Source organism: Gopherus evgoodei, chromosome 7, assembly GCF_007399415.2.
Source record: "Gopherus evgoodei ecotype Sinaloan lineage chromosome 7, rGopEvg1_v1.p, whole genome shotgun sequence".
Classification (NCBI taxonomy): Eukaryota; Metazoa; Chordata; order Testudines; family Testudinidae; genus Gopherus; species Gopherus evgoodei.
In genome coordinates, this window is record NC_044328.1 from 92,524,757 (window position 1) to 92,539,413 (window position 14,657).

The window sequence follows — 14,657 nt, forward strand, 5'->3', positions numbered from 1 at the left end:
TGAATACCCACTTCCTCAGATGCATGTAATGGAAATATCCAGGGGCAGGTATATATATGTGTGCTAGCAAGCAAGCTAGAGATAACGAGGTCAGTTCAATCAGGGAGGATGAGGCCGTGTTCTAGCAGTTGAGGTGTGAAAACCAAGAGAGGAGAAACTGGTTCTGTAATTGGCAAGCCATTCACAGTCTTTGTTCAATCCTGAGCTGATGGTGTCAAATTTGCAGATGAACTGAAGCTCAGCAGTTTCTCTTTGAAGTCTGGTCCTGAAGTTTTTTTGCTGCAGGATGGCCACCTTAAGGTCTGCTATAGTGTGGCCAGGGAGGTTGAAGTGCTCTCCTACAGGTTTTTGTATATTGCCATTCCTAATGTCTGATTTGTGTCCATTTATCCTTTTCCGTAGAGACTGTCCAGTTTGGCCGATGTACATAGCAGAGGGGCATTGCTGGCATATGATGGCGTATATTACATTGGTGGATGTGCAGGTGAATGAACCAGTGATGGTGTGGCTGATCTGGTTAGGTCCTGTGATGGTGTCGCTGGTGTAGATATGTGGGCAGAGTTGGCATCGAGGTTTGTTGCATGGATTGGTTCCTGAGCAAGAGTTATTATGGTGTGGTGTGCAGTTACTGGTGAGAATATGTTTCAGGTTGGCAGGTTGTCTGTGGGCAAGGATTGGCCTGCCACCCAAGGCCTGTGAAAGTGTGGGATCATTGTCCAGGATGGGTTGTAGATCCTTGATGATGCGTTGGAGGGGTTTTAGCTGGGGGCTGTATGTGATGGCCAGTGGAGTCCTGTTGGTTTCTCTCTTGGGTTTGTCTTGCAGTAGGAGGCTTCTGGGTACACGTCTGGCTCTGTTGATCTGTTTCCTTATTTCCTCGTGCGGGTATTGTACATTAACACCACTCTATATCGAAAACCCACCGACCGCTATGCCTACCTTCATGCCTCCAGCTTCCATCCCGGGCACATCACACGATCCATTGTCTACAGCCAAGCATTGAGGTACAACCGCATCTGCTCTAACCCCTCAGACAGAGACCAACACCTACAAAATCTCCACCAAGCATTCTCAAAACTACAATACCCAGGAGAGCACTTCAACCTCCCTGGCCACACTATAGCAGACCTTAAGGTGGCCATCCTGAAGCAAAAAAACTTCAGGACCAGACTTCAAAGAGAAAATGCTGAGCTTCAGTTCATCTGCAAATTTGACACCATCAGCTCAGGATTGAACAAAGACTGTGAATGGCTTGCCAATTACAGAACCAGTTTCTCCTCTCTTGGTTTTCACACCTCAACTGCTAGAACACGGCCTCATCCTCCCTGATTGAACTGACCTCGTTATCTCTAGCTTGCTTGCTAGCACACATATATATACCTGCCCCTGGATATTTCCATTACATGCATCTGAGGAAGTGGGTATTCACCCACGAAAGCTCATGCTCCAAAACGTCTGTTAGTCTATAAGGTGCCACAGGATTCTTTGCTGCTTTTACATAAGTGAAAAACATCCTGTCCTTTTATTTCAAATAGCTCACGAATAGTATGGAATTGAATTATTGTCCTTGTAAATGTCACATTTCTAGTGTGAGAAAATATCTCTCTAACAGAAATTCTGCATTTGTGAATTTTGACTGTGTAGTGCTGTGTAGAGGATACTGGATGTGGAACCTCTTTAGAAGAAAAATAAATGTACATAATACAGAAAAAGTGTGCATATGTAAGGACATTGATATACATGCTGTAAGCAGGTACTCTGTTTACGTATGGTATATGCCGCTAATTCACAGTTTGGTAATATGGTTTCTGGAAAACATAGGCTATAACTTTAAGTAGTCTTTCTATTAATTTCCCACTGAAATGCCATACAGAAAAAAAAAATAAATATCAACCCTTTGATACAGAGATGAAGAAGGATATATGCTCATCCTGTGTATGAGCCCCAAATAGGCCTTTACTATGTATATATTCATGCTTTAGCCCATTTTTTTCTTTTAGTATGTTAGAATTGTGGCAAACTTGTGGTGATGTGTATGTGCCAGACTTTTTTAGGTGAAAAATATTTGTTTTTAATACTAGTTATGTTTCAGGCACAACATTGGCAATTAAATGCTAATGTTTAAAATAAAGAGAAGGAAGTTAGTTAAAATGTGGGTAAAATAAAAGCAGGTTGACTTATCTGAGTCTTTTTTCATAGGCACAATTTTCAGAGATCAACTTGATAGCCCATGCTGATGGCAGTTATGCCGTAGACATCCAAGCATTCCGTAATGGCACCAAAGTTGTCAGGTAAGTTTAAAAAAACAAAACAAAGAAACAAAAGAACACCTGAATAAAGCATAAGAAGTTGTAATCCTTGAAGGAAAGAATTAACTGTAATTCCTTAGTAAAATGCTTGAGTAAGAAGAGATACCTTTCTCTGTAGCTGTACTTGCCCAAACGTGGTACCCCTGCTACAAGGAATTCTGATTCATGAGAAATGCCTCAGATTCACTGGGGTAAACATCAAGAAAGAAAGCAACCTGACAGTGTGACGAAATCTAGTTGTGACACTTGTGTGTGAGCAAGTATAACAGTGAGCTGACAAAGGATCTCTTCCGTAAATTATTACCATTTTTATGGGTGTGGCAACCTAATGGAATTGCCAGAATAGTGTAGAACTAGAACTACATAGCATTGAAAGCTTTAATTTGTTTTCAGTTTTCTTTAAACATTCCTTCTGGTCCCCACAGATCAATTATTAGATTTGTTGACACTATACTGCAGTGAATTCCACACGGGGCCCAGTGCAGGATCAGGACCTAAATGAAAACAGATAATCTATTGTAATTTGTATGTGCCAGTGTACCTGTATAAATATTTCCTTTCTGTTTTGAAGATGTTTGAAACATCACCGATCAGTCGCAAGTACATTATGCACAAGTATATTATTGTGAAGTTTTCCCTGTGGAGTTTAAACAGTGTCATAAAGGAAAAATGGTTTTCAATACTGAAATCTAGTATAAATGCCTCACTTACCCTTCAAGCAATCTTTTTCAATTACAAGCCTTTTGGGGCTCGGGCTGCGTCATCTTATGTGCCTGAAAAGCTCATATCCTACCGCATTACTGCATTGAAAATAATAATGATAGTTTATCCTTTTAAATTTTATTAAAACATATAACTATGTTTCTACATACGTCCTTTGTCATAAATAAGTGAAAAATCATGCAACTCCTGTGGCAGCCTTTTGGTTAACTATATCTCACCCTTTTTTGAAACTTCACTGTCTGAAGCCTATTAAATGTTTGGACCGGTGTGGATCATTTAGAATCATAGAACCATAGAATTAGAAGGGCCAGGGCCATCTAATCTAACCCTCTGCCAAAATGCAGGATTTGTTGTGTTTAAATCATCCAAGACAGATGGCTATCCAGTCTCTTTTTGAACACCTCCAGTGAAGGAGCTTCCATGACTTCCCTAGGCAGTCTGTTCCATTGTTCTACTGTTCTTACAATTAGGAAGTTTTTTTCTGAGATTGAATCTAAAGCTGCTATCCTGTAGTTTGAACCCACTGCTTCTTCTCCTGTCCTCTGTGTGTGGCAAGAGAGAACAATTTTTCTCCATCTTTTTTATAGCAGCCTATAAGAATGCAGAGGTACACTGAAGAGTGTTCTTTAAATGTTCAGCTGATAAGAAACCCCGTTTAAGCCACTTTTTAGTGTATGGGTCAGATAACAGGATATGCACCATGTACCTTTTTTTTCCCCCAAAGTCAACCTCTTAGAAGATAGACACAGGAAGAGCTCCACTTTCAGGGTGAAACAGTGGCCCATTGAAGTCAATGGCAAAAATTCCCATTGACTTCAGTGGGGCGAGGACTTCACTTGTAATATATATAATGAGATTTAATAGCAGTTTTTGATTTCTGAATATTCAGATGAGAAAACTTATGTTTCGGTAGTACTTGCTAATGTGATTCGAAGGGAACTTTTAGCACAGCTTTGCAGAGCTGTACAGAATCATACATTTTTAAGTATTTTCCCAAGAGAGAAACTTTCCATTTTATAGAGTTTACTAGGAAGATTTTTTTAAACTTGCAAAAGCTGCCTTTCGTTTTCACAAAAAAGGGGGAGGAATTCTGGAAAAAATGGAAAAACGTTTGTCACAAAACATTGAGATTTTGGGGTTTGGGAGGGTTTGTGCCAGTGGTGAGCATTGTGTACACATCTCTATGTGTGTTTGTGTTTATAGTATGTATATGCAGTCATGTGTAGACTTTCTGTCCAATGTCAGTTACAGAACTGTAACTCACTCTCTTTATTCTTATTAGAATGTACAAACATCTTGCATTCCTTCCTCTAAATCTCATGCACCAAAGTCTTCAACTGAGAGAATATGGGGTGGAAGGGAGACTTAGGTCAGTTCCATCTTGGATCAGTTCAGAGAGCTTACATTTAAAGGGGCACTTTCTATTCTTTTCCTTTGTCTAAGTGCACAGTACACTCTGAGGTGATGTGTAATCCCTCGATGATTTTCTACTTTTTGTAAGATAAAGGTGCAGTCTCTTCCTTGCCCTGGCTGCTCTGCAAAAATAAAGGAGGAGGATCATTAATCCTTCAAGTGTTTTTACCCATACTGTGCCAGTAAATTGAATTTCCTTACATGACACAGACTTCAGTGCACTTGACATTGCCCACTGAAACCTAGATCACACGTTCTCTGAACTACCCTGTAAATACCCCTAAGGATAACTCGATAAAAAGCAAGCATTAATTTATCAGTTTGTAGTCCAGTCTACAATGCCATTTCATCTAACTACTAATCTTTGTAATGTTGCTCCAGACAAATTATGCCGTATACTTGGAAAACGGTGCAAATGTCCAGCTGCATTCAAACTGGGAATATTGAATCTTCTTAAGAGATTTTTTTCCTTTTTCTGATTGTAAAGCTAATGAACACCATCCAATTCACAATATACTTTGATGCCCCACAACTCTCGGCACCCTGTTCCTTGGTATTATTATATTGCTCATCATAGATTAATTGCTTCAAGCTAGTCACTGATTTTTCTAGACCTGAAATTTAGTGTGGTTGGGAATCTGTCGCTAGCCTGTCACAGGAACTTTTTCTAAGGAATATTATGAATCTAAACTGAATATTATGATTCTAAGTCTTCTGCTTCCCTTCACCTCCAGTATTGCCAGTACCTAAATTTCAAGGTTTCAGTTGCTTAATTTAGTAAAGCATAGTGATGAGTGGAAGATTTTGTTGGGTTTAGTTTTGGATAAACATCCAGAAACTCAGATGCTTACCTGAACCATCAGAACTAGGAGCAAACTAGGGATGTAAATATCTTTTAAAAAGTTAACTACTTAAACAATTAAAAACATTTCATTTGTATGGTTAACCAATTACAAGATTGGCCTTTGTGGCTGGGGCCAATCCGGCAGGGGCCGGCGCGGCTGGGGCTGGGGCTGGGGCCAATCCGGCAGAGGGCGGCACAGCTGGAGCTGGGGCCACTGGGGTCGGCAGGCTGAATGGTGGTTAACAGTTAAGGCAAGTTAACTGGTAAGAGTAATGCTTATTGGTTAATGTTTTACATCCCTAGAGCAGACCCAAACCAAAGCTAATGGACCTGAATACTTTGGGGTGTATGAAACTAGAACCCCCATCAATATCTGAATTATGCTAATAACCCTTACGCTGATAATGGACCAGGCCAAAACCCAGACTGAGATATCACCAATCCAGGACCGGCCCACAACATTTTGGCACCTGAAGCAGGGAGCTCAAATGATGCCTCCATGCCCCCTTGCTTGGGCCAAAACTTTGAAAGGTCTCAGTTCTGCCTCCTTCCTGTTCTACTCCTCTCATGGTACTTCTCTGCTACCTATCCTAATAAAGGAGAACTAACAATTTAAAATGCCTTGTTCAAAAATTTTAAGTAACACATTTGCTGTTCAGGCATTTGAAAGTTAACTTTTCTTGTCTGCATAGTAAATACTGGCGTTTTTATCTGTTTGAATAATCAAAGTGGTTCTTTCTGTGCCTTCCTGATTGCAAAGATTTGATCTGCTTCCTGCTGAAGGTCCACAGTCTGGGCCAGCTAATGCTTTATTGAGATGGTTGCAAGGCCGACCAGCCTTTCCTGTGTCATTGTGGAGCATAGATGTGTTTTTATTAACTTTAGCTTGGAGAAGCTGCGTTCTCCACTGGCAACTGTTACAGGAAGTGTTAGAAGTATGCACAGAGAAACAAAAGCATCTGAAAAGAGGGTGATCATCTTATTTGTGCACATATATTCCAGAACAGCCTTTGGAGTTGATCCTGCTGAAATTTATCTTGTAAGGGCTTTCGATTTATCACTTAAATCACTCGCATTAATATCGTGCATGTCATCATGTGTCAACACTGTCTCTAGTGCCCTGCATTGCTGGTGTAGTTTTGGAATATCGTACAACATCCCAAATATACTGCTGTGTTCCTTGAGCTGCATGAAACATTCTTCAACTGACTGTATTGCACAATCTAGCACCTGGTTAAAGAATTTAACTTTGAATTGTTGTTTGGGGTCTCTTAGGGATTATCCCATGCCTCATAATCAAAATGTCATTTTCTTCGGTGACATTTGTATTCTTGAATGGGTGGGGACATAGCTTCAGTGTGAAGTTCCTCTGCCAACTTCTGGTGCACTCTTCAGAACGTTTTGAAATCCCTCATCTGACCAGTAAGACTAGGTATGACTTTGCTTTGTCCAATTGTTCCATTGCTCCAGTTATATGAAGGTCAACACCTTGGAGTTTCTTGCGTACAACATTTATTTCAAACAGTATGTCATGCCACAACACTAAACCACACAGAAATTTGAAGTTATGCATGTTTCTGGTAATTCCGTTTCCCTCTGCCACTGTTCTCCCACGAACAGTTCCTGTTATAGCATTATCCTCCATAGTGGCAACTATGGCATCATCTAACTTCCCAATTTGGTGTTTGTAGAGGAGCGGACTCACCCCTGCGGCGCTTCCTGCTGGTTACTTCCAGGAATTAGCTCGTTCCAGCCCCAGAGCATCCTCTGCAGGCCGGTGATCTGCCTGTCCTCTGGCCCCCGTATCCCTCCTGGACCTGGTGCCCCTTTATCTGGGGTGCTGCCCCCTGGCAGTAGCCCCTCAGTCTTAGAGTCTCCCTTCCCTGGGAAATCCCCACTCACTATCCCCACCTCGCTTCAGTATACGGCTATTGCAAGTCATTGTCTAGCCCCCGCGCCCTGGGGCAGACTGCGGTATCAACCTACTCATCATTGGCAAGGTTGGGTTTGGACCTGCTGCCTTTGCCTACCCCTGGGCTGCCCTCTGCAACCCCCATTACCTGTTAGCCCCAATGCTAGACCGCAGCCTGGGGCTTTCCAGGCTGGAGCTCCCTAGCTCCTCTACCTTTCCCCAGCCCTGCTCCACTCAGGTACCCTGTCTCTAGCCCCCTGCAGGCAGGCCCATCTCCTTCTACAAACAGAGAGAGACTGTCTGGGCCTCTGGATCACTGCCTTTTATAGGGGCCCGCTGGGCCTGATTGGGGCATGGCCCCAGCTGAGCCTACTTTCCCACAATCAGCCCAGGCTTCTTTCCCCAGCCACAGCCCTCTCCTGGACTGTTTTAAGCCCCGAAGGACAGGAGTGGGGTAAGCACCCCAGTAGAGTGTTTGATAGGCTTTATCGCCTCCATTCAACTTTCCCATCGTGTGCCACTCAAGGGGAATGGAGAGATCTTTCAGCACTCCACTAAAGTCCTTCCCAGGGGACAGAACCAACTCTGATCTCATTTACACTGCTTAGTGTTGAAGTCAGTGGAGTTACTTTGGGGTTACATCTGTCTAAATGAGATCAGAATCTGACCCACTGTATTTAATCTGCTGTGGAATTTGATGACTTTCTCAGCCTAAAGGATGCAGGGATAAGAAAGAAACCTTTAGTTATGATAAAACTAAGTTTGTGTGGTCAGACTTGTTTTCCAAATTTTAAAAATATTTTCTGGCATCATTTACAGGTTGGCTTGGTGTTAAGTTCTTCCTGCTAGGATATTTGACAAACATTAATTGTTTTATTTAAAGCTATTTCAATATTTGCACAGGATTACATTTAATGTTGCCCACACTTCCTGCTTTTTGAAGACAGCTGATTCATGATAAATTAGGCCCCCATTGTATTAAAATGGACTTATCATTAGCAATTAAGTTCAGTTAAAAGGAATAAAGCAAACACATTAAAGTATCAGAGTAGCAGCCGTGTTAGTCTGTATCTGCAAAAAGAACAAGAGTACTTGTGGCACCTTAGAGACTAACAAATTTATTTCAGCATGAGCTTTCGTGGGCCACAGCTCACTTCTTCAGATGCACAGAATGGAACACACAGACAGGAGATATTTATACATACAGAGAACATGAAAAGATGGAAGTATGCATACCAACAGGAAGAGTCTAATCAATTGAGATGAGCTGTCACCAGCAGGGGAAAAAAAACTTTTGAAATGATAATTAAGATGACCCATAGAAGATGTGAGGAGAACTTAACATAGGGAAATAGATTCAATTAGTGTAATGACCCAGCCATTCCCAGTCTCTGTTAAGGCCTGAGTTAATTGTGTCTAATTTGCATATTAATTCGAGTTCAGTCTCTCTTTGGAGTCTGTTTTTGAAGTTTTTTTGTTGCAAAACTGCCACCTTCATGTCTGTCACTGAGTGGTTAGAGAGGTTGAAGTGTTCTGCCAGCAATGCCCCTCTGCCATGGACATTGGCCAAACCGGACAGTCTCTTCGGAAAAGAATAAATGAACACAAATCTGACATCAGGAATCATAACATTCAAAAGCAGTGGGAGAACACTTCAACCTCTCTAATTGAATCTATTTCCCTATATTAAGTTCTCCTCACACCTTCTATGGGGCATCTTAATTATCACTTCAAAAGTTTTTTTTCCCCTGCTGACGATAGCTCATCTCAATTGATTAGACTCTTCCTGTTGGTATGCATACTTCCATCTTTTCATGTTCTCTGTATGTATAAATATCTCCTGTCTGTGTGTTCCATTCTGTGCATCTGAAGAAGTGAGCTGTAGCTCACGAAAGCTCATGCTGAAATAGATTTGTTAGTCTCTAAGGTGCCACAAGTACTCTTGTTCTTTTTACATTAAAGTATCTAATTCTGCTTGACTGAAGTGGCAGTGATTTATATAAAATACACATTGAAATTATTTAGCAAGACTGCCCACATGTTTTTAAAGTTAAACATTAGGACATTGGTTAGGAATTTTATGAGAGGAAAAAAGCTGTGAAGTACTTTAACTTTTAAAGTTTTGATAAAACAATGCATCTCTGAGATACAAAAGGTAAAAAACTGAAGCTGGAATACTGCAAATACAACATGTGTAGATAATGCACGTGGTATATAGTATATCGTATATCAGAGTGAAGTGTTGATGTACTGCTGTGCAACTGAAGGGAGTATCTAGCATAAGTTTTTGAATCTGTAAGAATACCGGCTGGACTCTTCTCTGAGGCTATCTATACTACGAGTTAGGGGTGTGATTCCTCTGCTCACGTATACACACTTTTGTTCTGCTCTCATCAGTCTGGCATGAGTATAAATAGCAGTGCGGCTACAGTAGCACATGTAGTAGCAGTGGAGGCATGGCTTAAGTATGCTAAGTATATACCCACTGGTTTCAGGTGAGTTTGTGCTCAGCACGGCTAAACTATGCCTCTGCTGCTGCTGCCCGTGCTACCATGCCTATACTACTATTTATGTAGGCGCTACCATGATGAGAGCTAGTAAAAGTGTATAGACATGACCAAGGGAATCACATGCTAGCTCGTGGTGTAGATGTAGCCTGAAATTCCTCTGTAGCTCTTATTCTTCATACCAAGTATATGATACCATTGGTAGTCATGACTTCTCTAATAGCAAGAAACTGAACAGAGATGCAACAAAGCTGCAGCTCAAAAATCACAATGTTCACCTGGTTTTGTACTTCAGCCAATAACAATCTTTTTTTTTTCTGACCTTGAATTCATTACCTCTCTTGTAAAAGCTATTTTAATTAATCTACTACTCTGCAACAGCTCCTACAACGTTCCCTTTCAAGATTCTCTTTTATCAGAGAAAATACTTGAATCATTGCCTAATAGTTATATATCCTTTTCTCTTTAGGTCATTCAGACCTGATTTTGTTCTTGTTCGACAACATTCGTTCAGTATGGCTGAGAACGAAGACTTCCGTAACTTAATCATTGGAATGCATTATGCTGGTATTCCCAGTGTCAACTCCCTAGAGTCAATCTATAATTTTTGCGACAAACCATGGGTGGTAAGTGATACGTTCATTATAAAGCTTTGAATGTAGATTCCTGGTGCAAAAAATTAAATGGTTATTTTCTTTTGAGTTCCTATATGTAGTAATTTAAATTCCAAGCCATCAAGTCACTCCTCAGAGTGGCTGACCTGCAATGAAAGGAGTAGAAAGCAAACAAGCTGCATTGCTATATGTCACATTATGAATGAGCCAGTATAGGAGGAGTAAAAACTGAGAACATATTTGAAATAATGAAATAAAGGTGAGGAAACTGGCTGAAAGCCCACATGCTGCTAACATCCTCCCTCAATTGAGGAGGATGTGTTTATTCACAGCTTCTGGGAAAAGTGAGTTAAGAATTTTTTTTCAGACTTGTGGCTTTTAACATAATCTACACTAACTTTTTAACCATTGTTTTCTTTCTACTTGTGAATGATTTTTAGGCAGTGCTCTAGCAAGGAGATATGAAGCTATTAGCTTCCCTGTTTTGAAAGCTCTTTTCATAATCTTGTAAGTACTAACGAGGACTCAGATTTTGCCCTCGGTTACACCTAGGGCAATTGCTGGGGCCACTTGTGGTTGGGTAGGCCTATACAAACCAGACCTGTCCAGACTTGCACTTAGGCAGGCCTGTCAGATCCTCAAAGGTTCTGTTTAAGTTTGCTTTATAAACACAGAGGGATAAAACAGAACGTGGTTCTCTTTTTGGTGCAGCAGAGTCAGAGCAGAGCCTACAGAGTTATGTGTTGGACAGTAATATTGACTTAAAATATATTGTTGTAAAAGGCTCATTTGAGATTGAAGCATAAGAAGATTATGGATGGTGCAATTACTTTCCCTTTTCATAGCAGAGTCAATGGCCCAATGGAGACTACTGTGGGTTATAAATAATAAGTGATTCACAGGTTTTTCCTCTGAAATATGAGGAGGAAACATACACCTGACAACATATTTTTTCCATTGAGGGAAAGTTTTACTCTAGTCCTCTTAACTGTCCTCAATATTTTTATTTTTAACATTTTCTAAGAAAGGCCCTCCAAAGAAAAATGACCGCCATTACTGTACACAGCACACAATTTTATAACCTTTTATGTTGTGATAAACTGAAGCAGATGCCCTATAATTGAGAGGTTATTTACATAGCTGCACATGTTATTTTAATGCATCTGTTGTTTTCTGCTCTGTGTGGCATTTCTTAATACTTAGATTCATCTTATGCAATAAAGCTGGGCAATAAGGCAAAATCAGTGGCATTTATATGCAATAATGGTGTAATAAAATGTTAATGAATAAAAGCTCATTGTAATCTCCTCCTAGTGCTGTTAGAGCTATGAGTAGTTTGAAATATTTAGGTATGCACTGAGCTTGGCAAGCCAGGGGAAAGCTTTTGTAAGCACACTGTGCTGGACTTTCAGATGACTGTGTTCTTCCTCCCAGCAAAAGGGAAAGATTTCTCATAGCTGATCTTGTCACATGTAAAGAATCAGCAGGAAGCTTTTGCTCATGTAAGTCTGATCATGTCCATAACAGACAGGAATTATTTGAACCTTTATTCTAGTAAATTCCAAATAATATGTTAAAACAAATGTAAGGTTGCACATTTGAAACTAAAAGATCTCAGTCATGTTGCATATGCTGCTTGTTTAATAGTGTGCCCATTACAAGACAAGTAATAAAGTTACAGAAACTATGACATATTTAATCTGAGTCACTTCAGGCATTTGATATAGAGAGTTTCCAAACATGGTTATAAAATTGAGGTAGTGACACGATAGGTAATAATGAGATGGCACTTCTCTTCTAAATCCCATTTGTTAATGCTCAAAAAATTACCTTTTTGGCTGAAGTTTCCCATACTAGTCTCAGCCCAGAAATAAATGCTTTTAGAAAAAGGACATTAAAATATTTTTCAGCTGATTTTTTATTTTTATTTGAATGTGGAGGAGAATTTTTTTTCCTTTCTAAATGCTGATAACTAAAAGATGTCTGTGTTTTAAATTTTGAAACCTGGTCTATACATAGCCCACAGTAATGCCTTTTGACATTTCTCAGAGATTACCATTTAGAAATAAGTACATTAATAATATTTTAAAATGTCAGACTGGTCACGTATATTCATCTAGTTTCCTGATCTTCTTAATCATTAACTATAAGCTGCTGCTGAAAAGCTGTTTTCACAAATGCATAACTGAGGGGATGATTTGAACCTATAGATATTTCTATACGTGTAATTTATATGCTATGCAAAAAGTGTGGACGGTTTATATGAACATAGCTCAGTGCCTTTGTCCTGCATCTGTTACTCTCCTTAACGTCCTCTCAGTTCCTTATGTAGATGATAGTCTGTATCTTTGCCCATGTGCATTACAGTGCACCGGCAGAATCACTTCTATAAGCAGAAGACTTATATGAGCTGTTAACGATTTCAGAAATGCTTTTACTTTAGAGAAGGCTCTTCAGTAACTAGGCTCATGCACCTGCCAACACTCACTTTTATTAGTACCACAGACATGCACTTTAGTTAAACTTTCATACTGACTCAGTTAAATTATCCACGAGATGTATGAGTAATATTCTGTTTTGTTAGTCTTCTGCCTTAATATCCAGCATGTAGATTTACAGCATGGAATAAGGATATTGGAGAAAAAGTTAGAACTAATCTAAAAATTAAATGAAAGGGGAGAACTCTGCTATTTGGAGTAGAAGTTGTACATCTAAAATCAAGAATATTTTTCTTCTTAGATTCTTGCCCTTCCCATTTTGGCTTACATACTAGATTAAAAATGGTAATGTAAAGTATTTTCTGATCATTTGGGCTGTATTTTCATTATTTTTAATCTTAATTTATAGTAAACACCATTCTGTATCTAAATCTGTGTGTTCAATAGTGACGATTGCCCATGCAAACTCATAGACTCATAGACTCTAGGACTGGAAGGGACCTCGAGAGGTCATCGTGTCCAGTCCCCTGCCCTCATGGCAGGACCAAATACTGTCTAGACCATCCCTAACAGACATTTATCCAACCTACTCTTAAATATCTCCAGCGATGGAGATTCCACAACTTCCCTAGGCAATCTATTCCAGTGTTTAACTACCCTGACAGTTAGGAACTTTTTCCTAATGTCCAACCTAAATCTCCCTTGCTGCAGTTTAAGCCCATTGCTTCTTGTTCTATCATTGGAGGCTAAGGTGAACAAGTTTTCTCCCTCCTCCTGATGACACCCTTTTAGATACCTGAAAACTGCTATCAGGTCCCCTCTCAGTCTTCTCTTTTCCAAACTAAACAAACCCAATTCCTTCAGCCTTCTTTCATAGGTCATGTTCTCAAGACCTTTAATCATTCTTGTTGCTCTTCTCTGGACCCTCTCCAATTTCTCCACATCTTTCTTGAAATGCGGTGCCCAGAACTGGACACAATACTCCAGTTGAGGCCTAACCAGCGCAGAGTAAAGCGGAAGAATGACTTCTCGTGTCTTGTTTACAACACACCTGTTAATGCATCCCAGAATCATGTTTGCTTTTTTTGCAACAGAATCACACTGTTCACTCATATTAAGCTTGTGGTCCACTATGACCCCTAGATCTCTTTCTGCCATACTCCTTCCTAGACAGTCTCTTCCCATTCTGTATGTGTGAAACTGATTGTTCCTTCCTAAGTGGAGCACTTTGCATTTATCTTTATTGAACTTCATCCTGTTTACGTCAGACCACTTCTCCAATTTGTCCAGATCATTTTGAATTTTGACCCTGTCCTCCAGAGCAGTTGCAATCCCTCCCAGTTTGGTATCGTCCGCAAACTTAATAAGCGTACTTTCTATGCCAACATCTAAATCGTTGATGAAGATATTGAACAGAACCAGTCCCAAAACAGACCCCTGCGGAACCCCACTTGTTATACCTTTCCAGCAGGATTGGGAGCCATTAACAACTACTCTCTGAGTACGGTTATCCAGCCAGTTATGCACCCACCTTATAGTAGCCCCATCTAAATTGTACTTTCCTAGCTTATCTATAAGAATATCATGTGAAACTGTATCAAATGCCTTACTAAAGTCTAGGTATATCACATCCACCGCTTCTCCCTTATCCACAAGGCTCGTTATCCTATCAAAGAACGCTATCAGATTAGTTTGACATGATTTGTTCTTTACAAATCCATGCTGGCTATTCCCTATCACCTTACCACCTTCCAAGTGTTTGCAGATGATTTCTTTGATTACCTGCTCCATTATCTTCCCTGGCACAGAAGTTAAACTAACTGGTCTGTAGTTTCCTGGGTTGTTTTTATTTCCCTTTTTATAGATGGGCACTATATTTGCCCCCTTCCAGTCTTCT

The 14,657-nt window shown here is 40.1% G+C and overlaps 1 protein-coding gene across 2 annotated transcripts in view; it reads left to right on the forward strand.

Moving 5' to 3' along the window:
• Nucleotides 1-14,657, forward strand: part of SYN2 (synapsin II) — a 435,882-nt gene that overhangs the window by 234,855 nt on the left and 186,370 nt on the right. For both annotated transcript variants that reach the window (XM_030569938.1, XM_030569939.1), the window contains exons 3-4: nucleotides 2,200-2,291; nucleotides 10,178-10,334. In XM_030569938.1, the coding sequence (XP_030425798.1) occupies nucleotides 2,200-2,291; nucleotides 10,178-10,334 (249 nt within the window). The remainder of the gene's footprint in view (nucleotides 1-2,199; nucleotides 2,292-10,177; nucleotides 10,335-14,657) is intronic.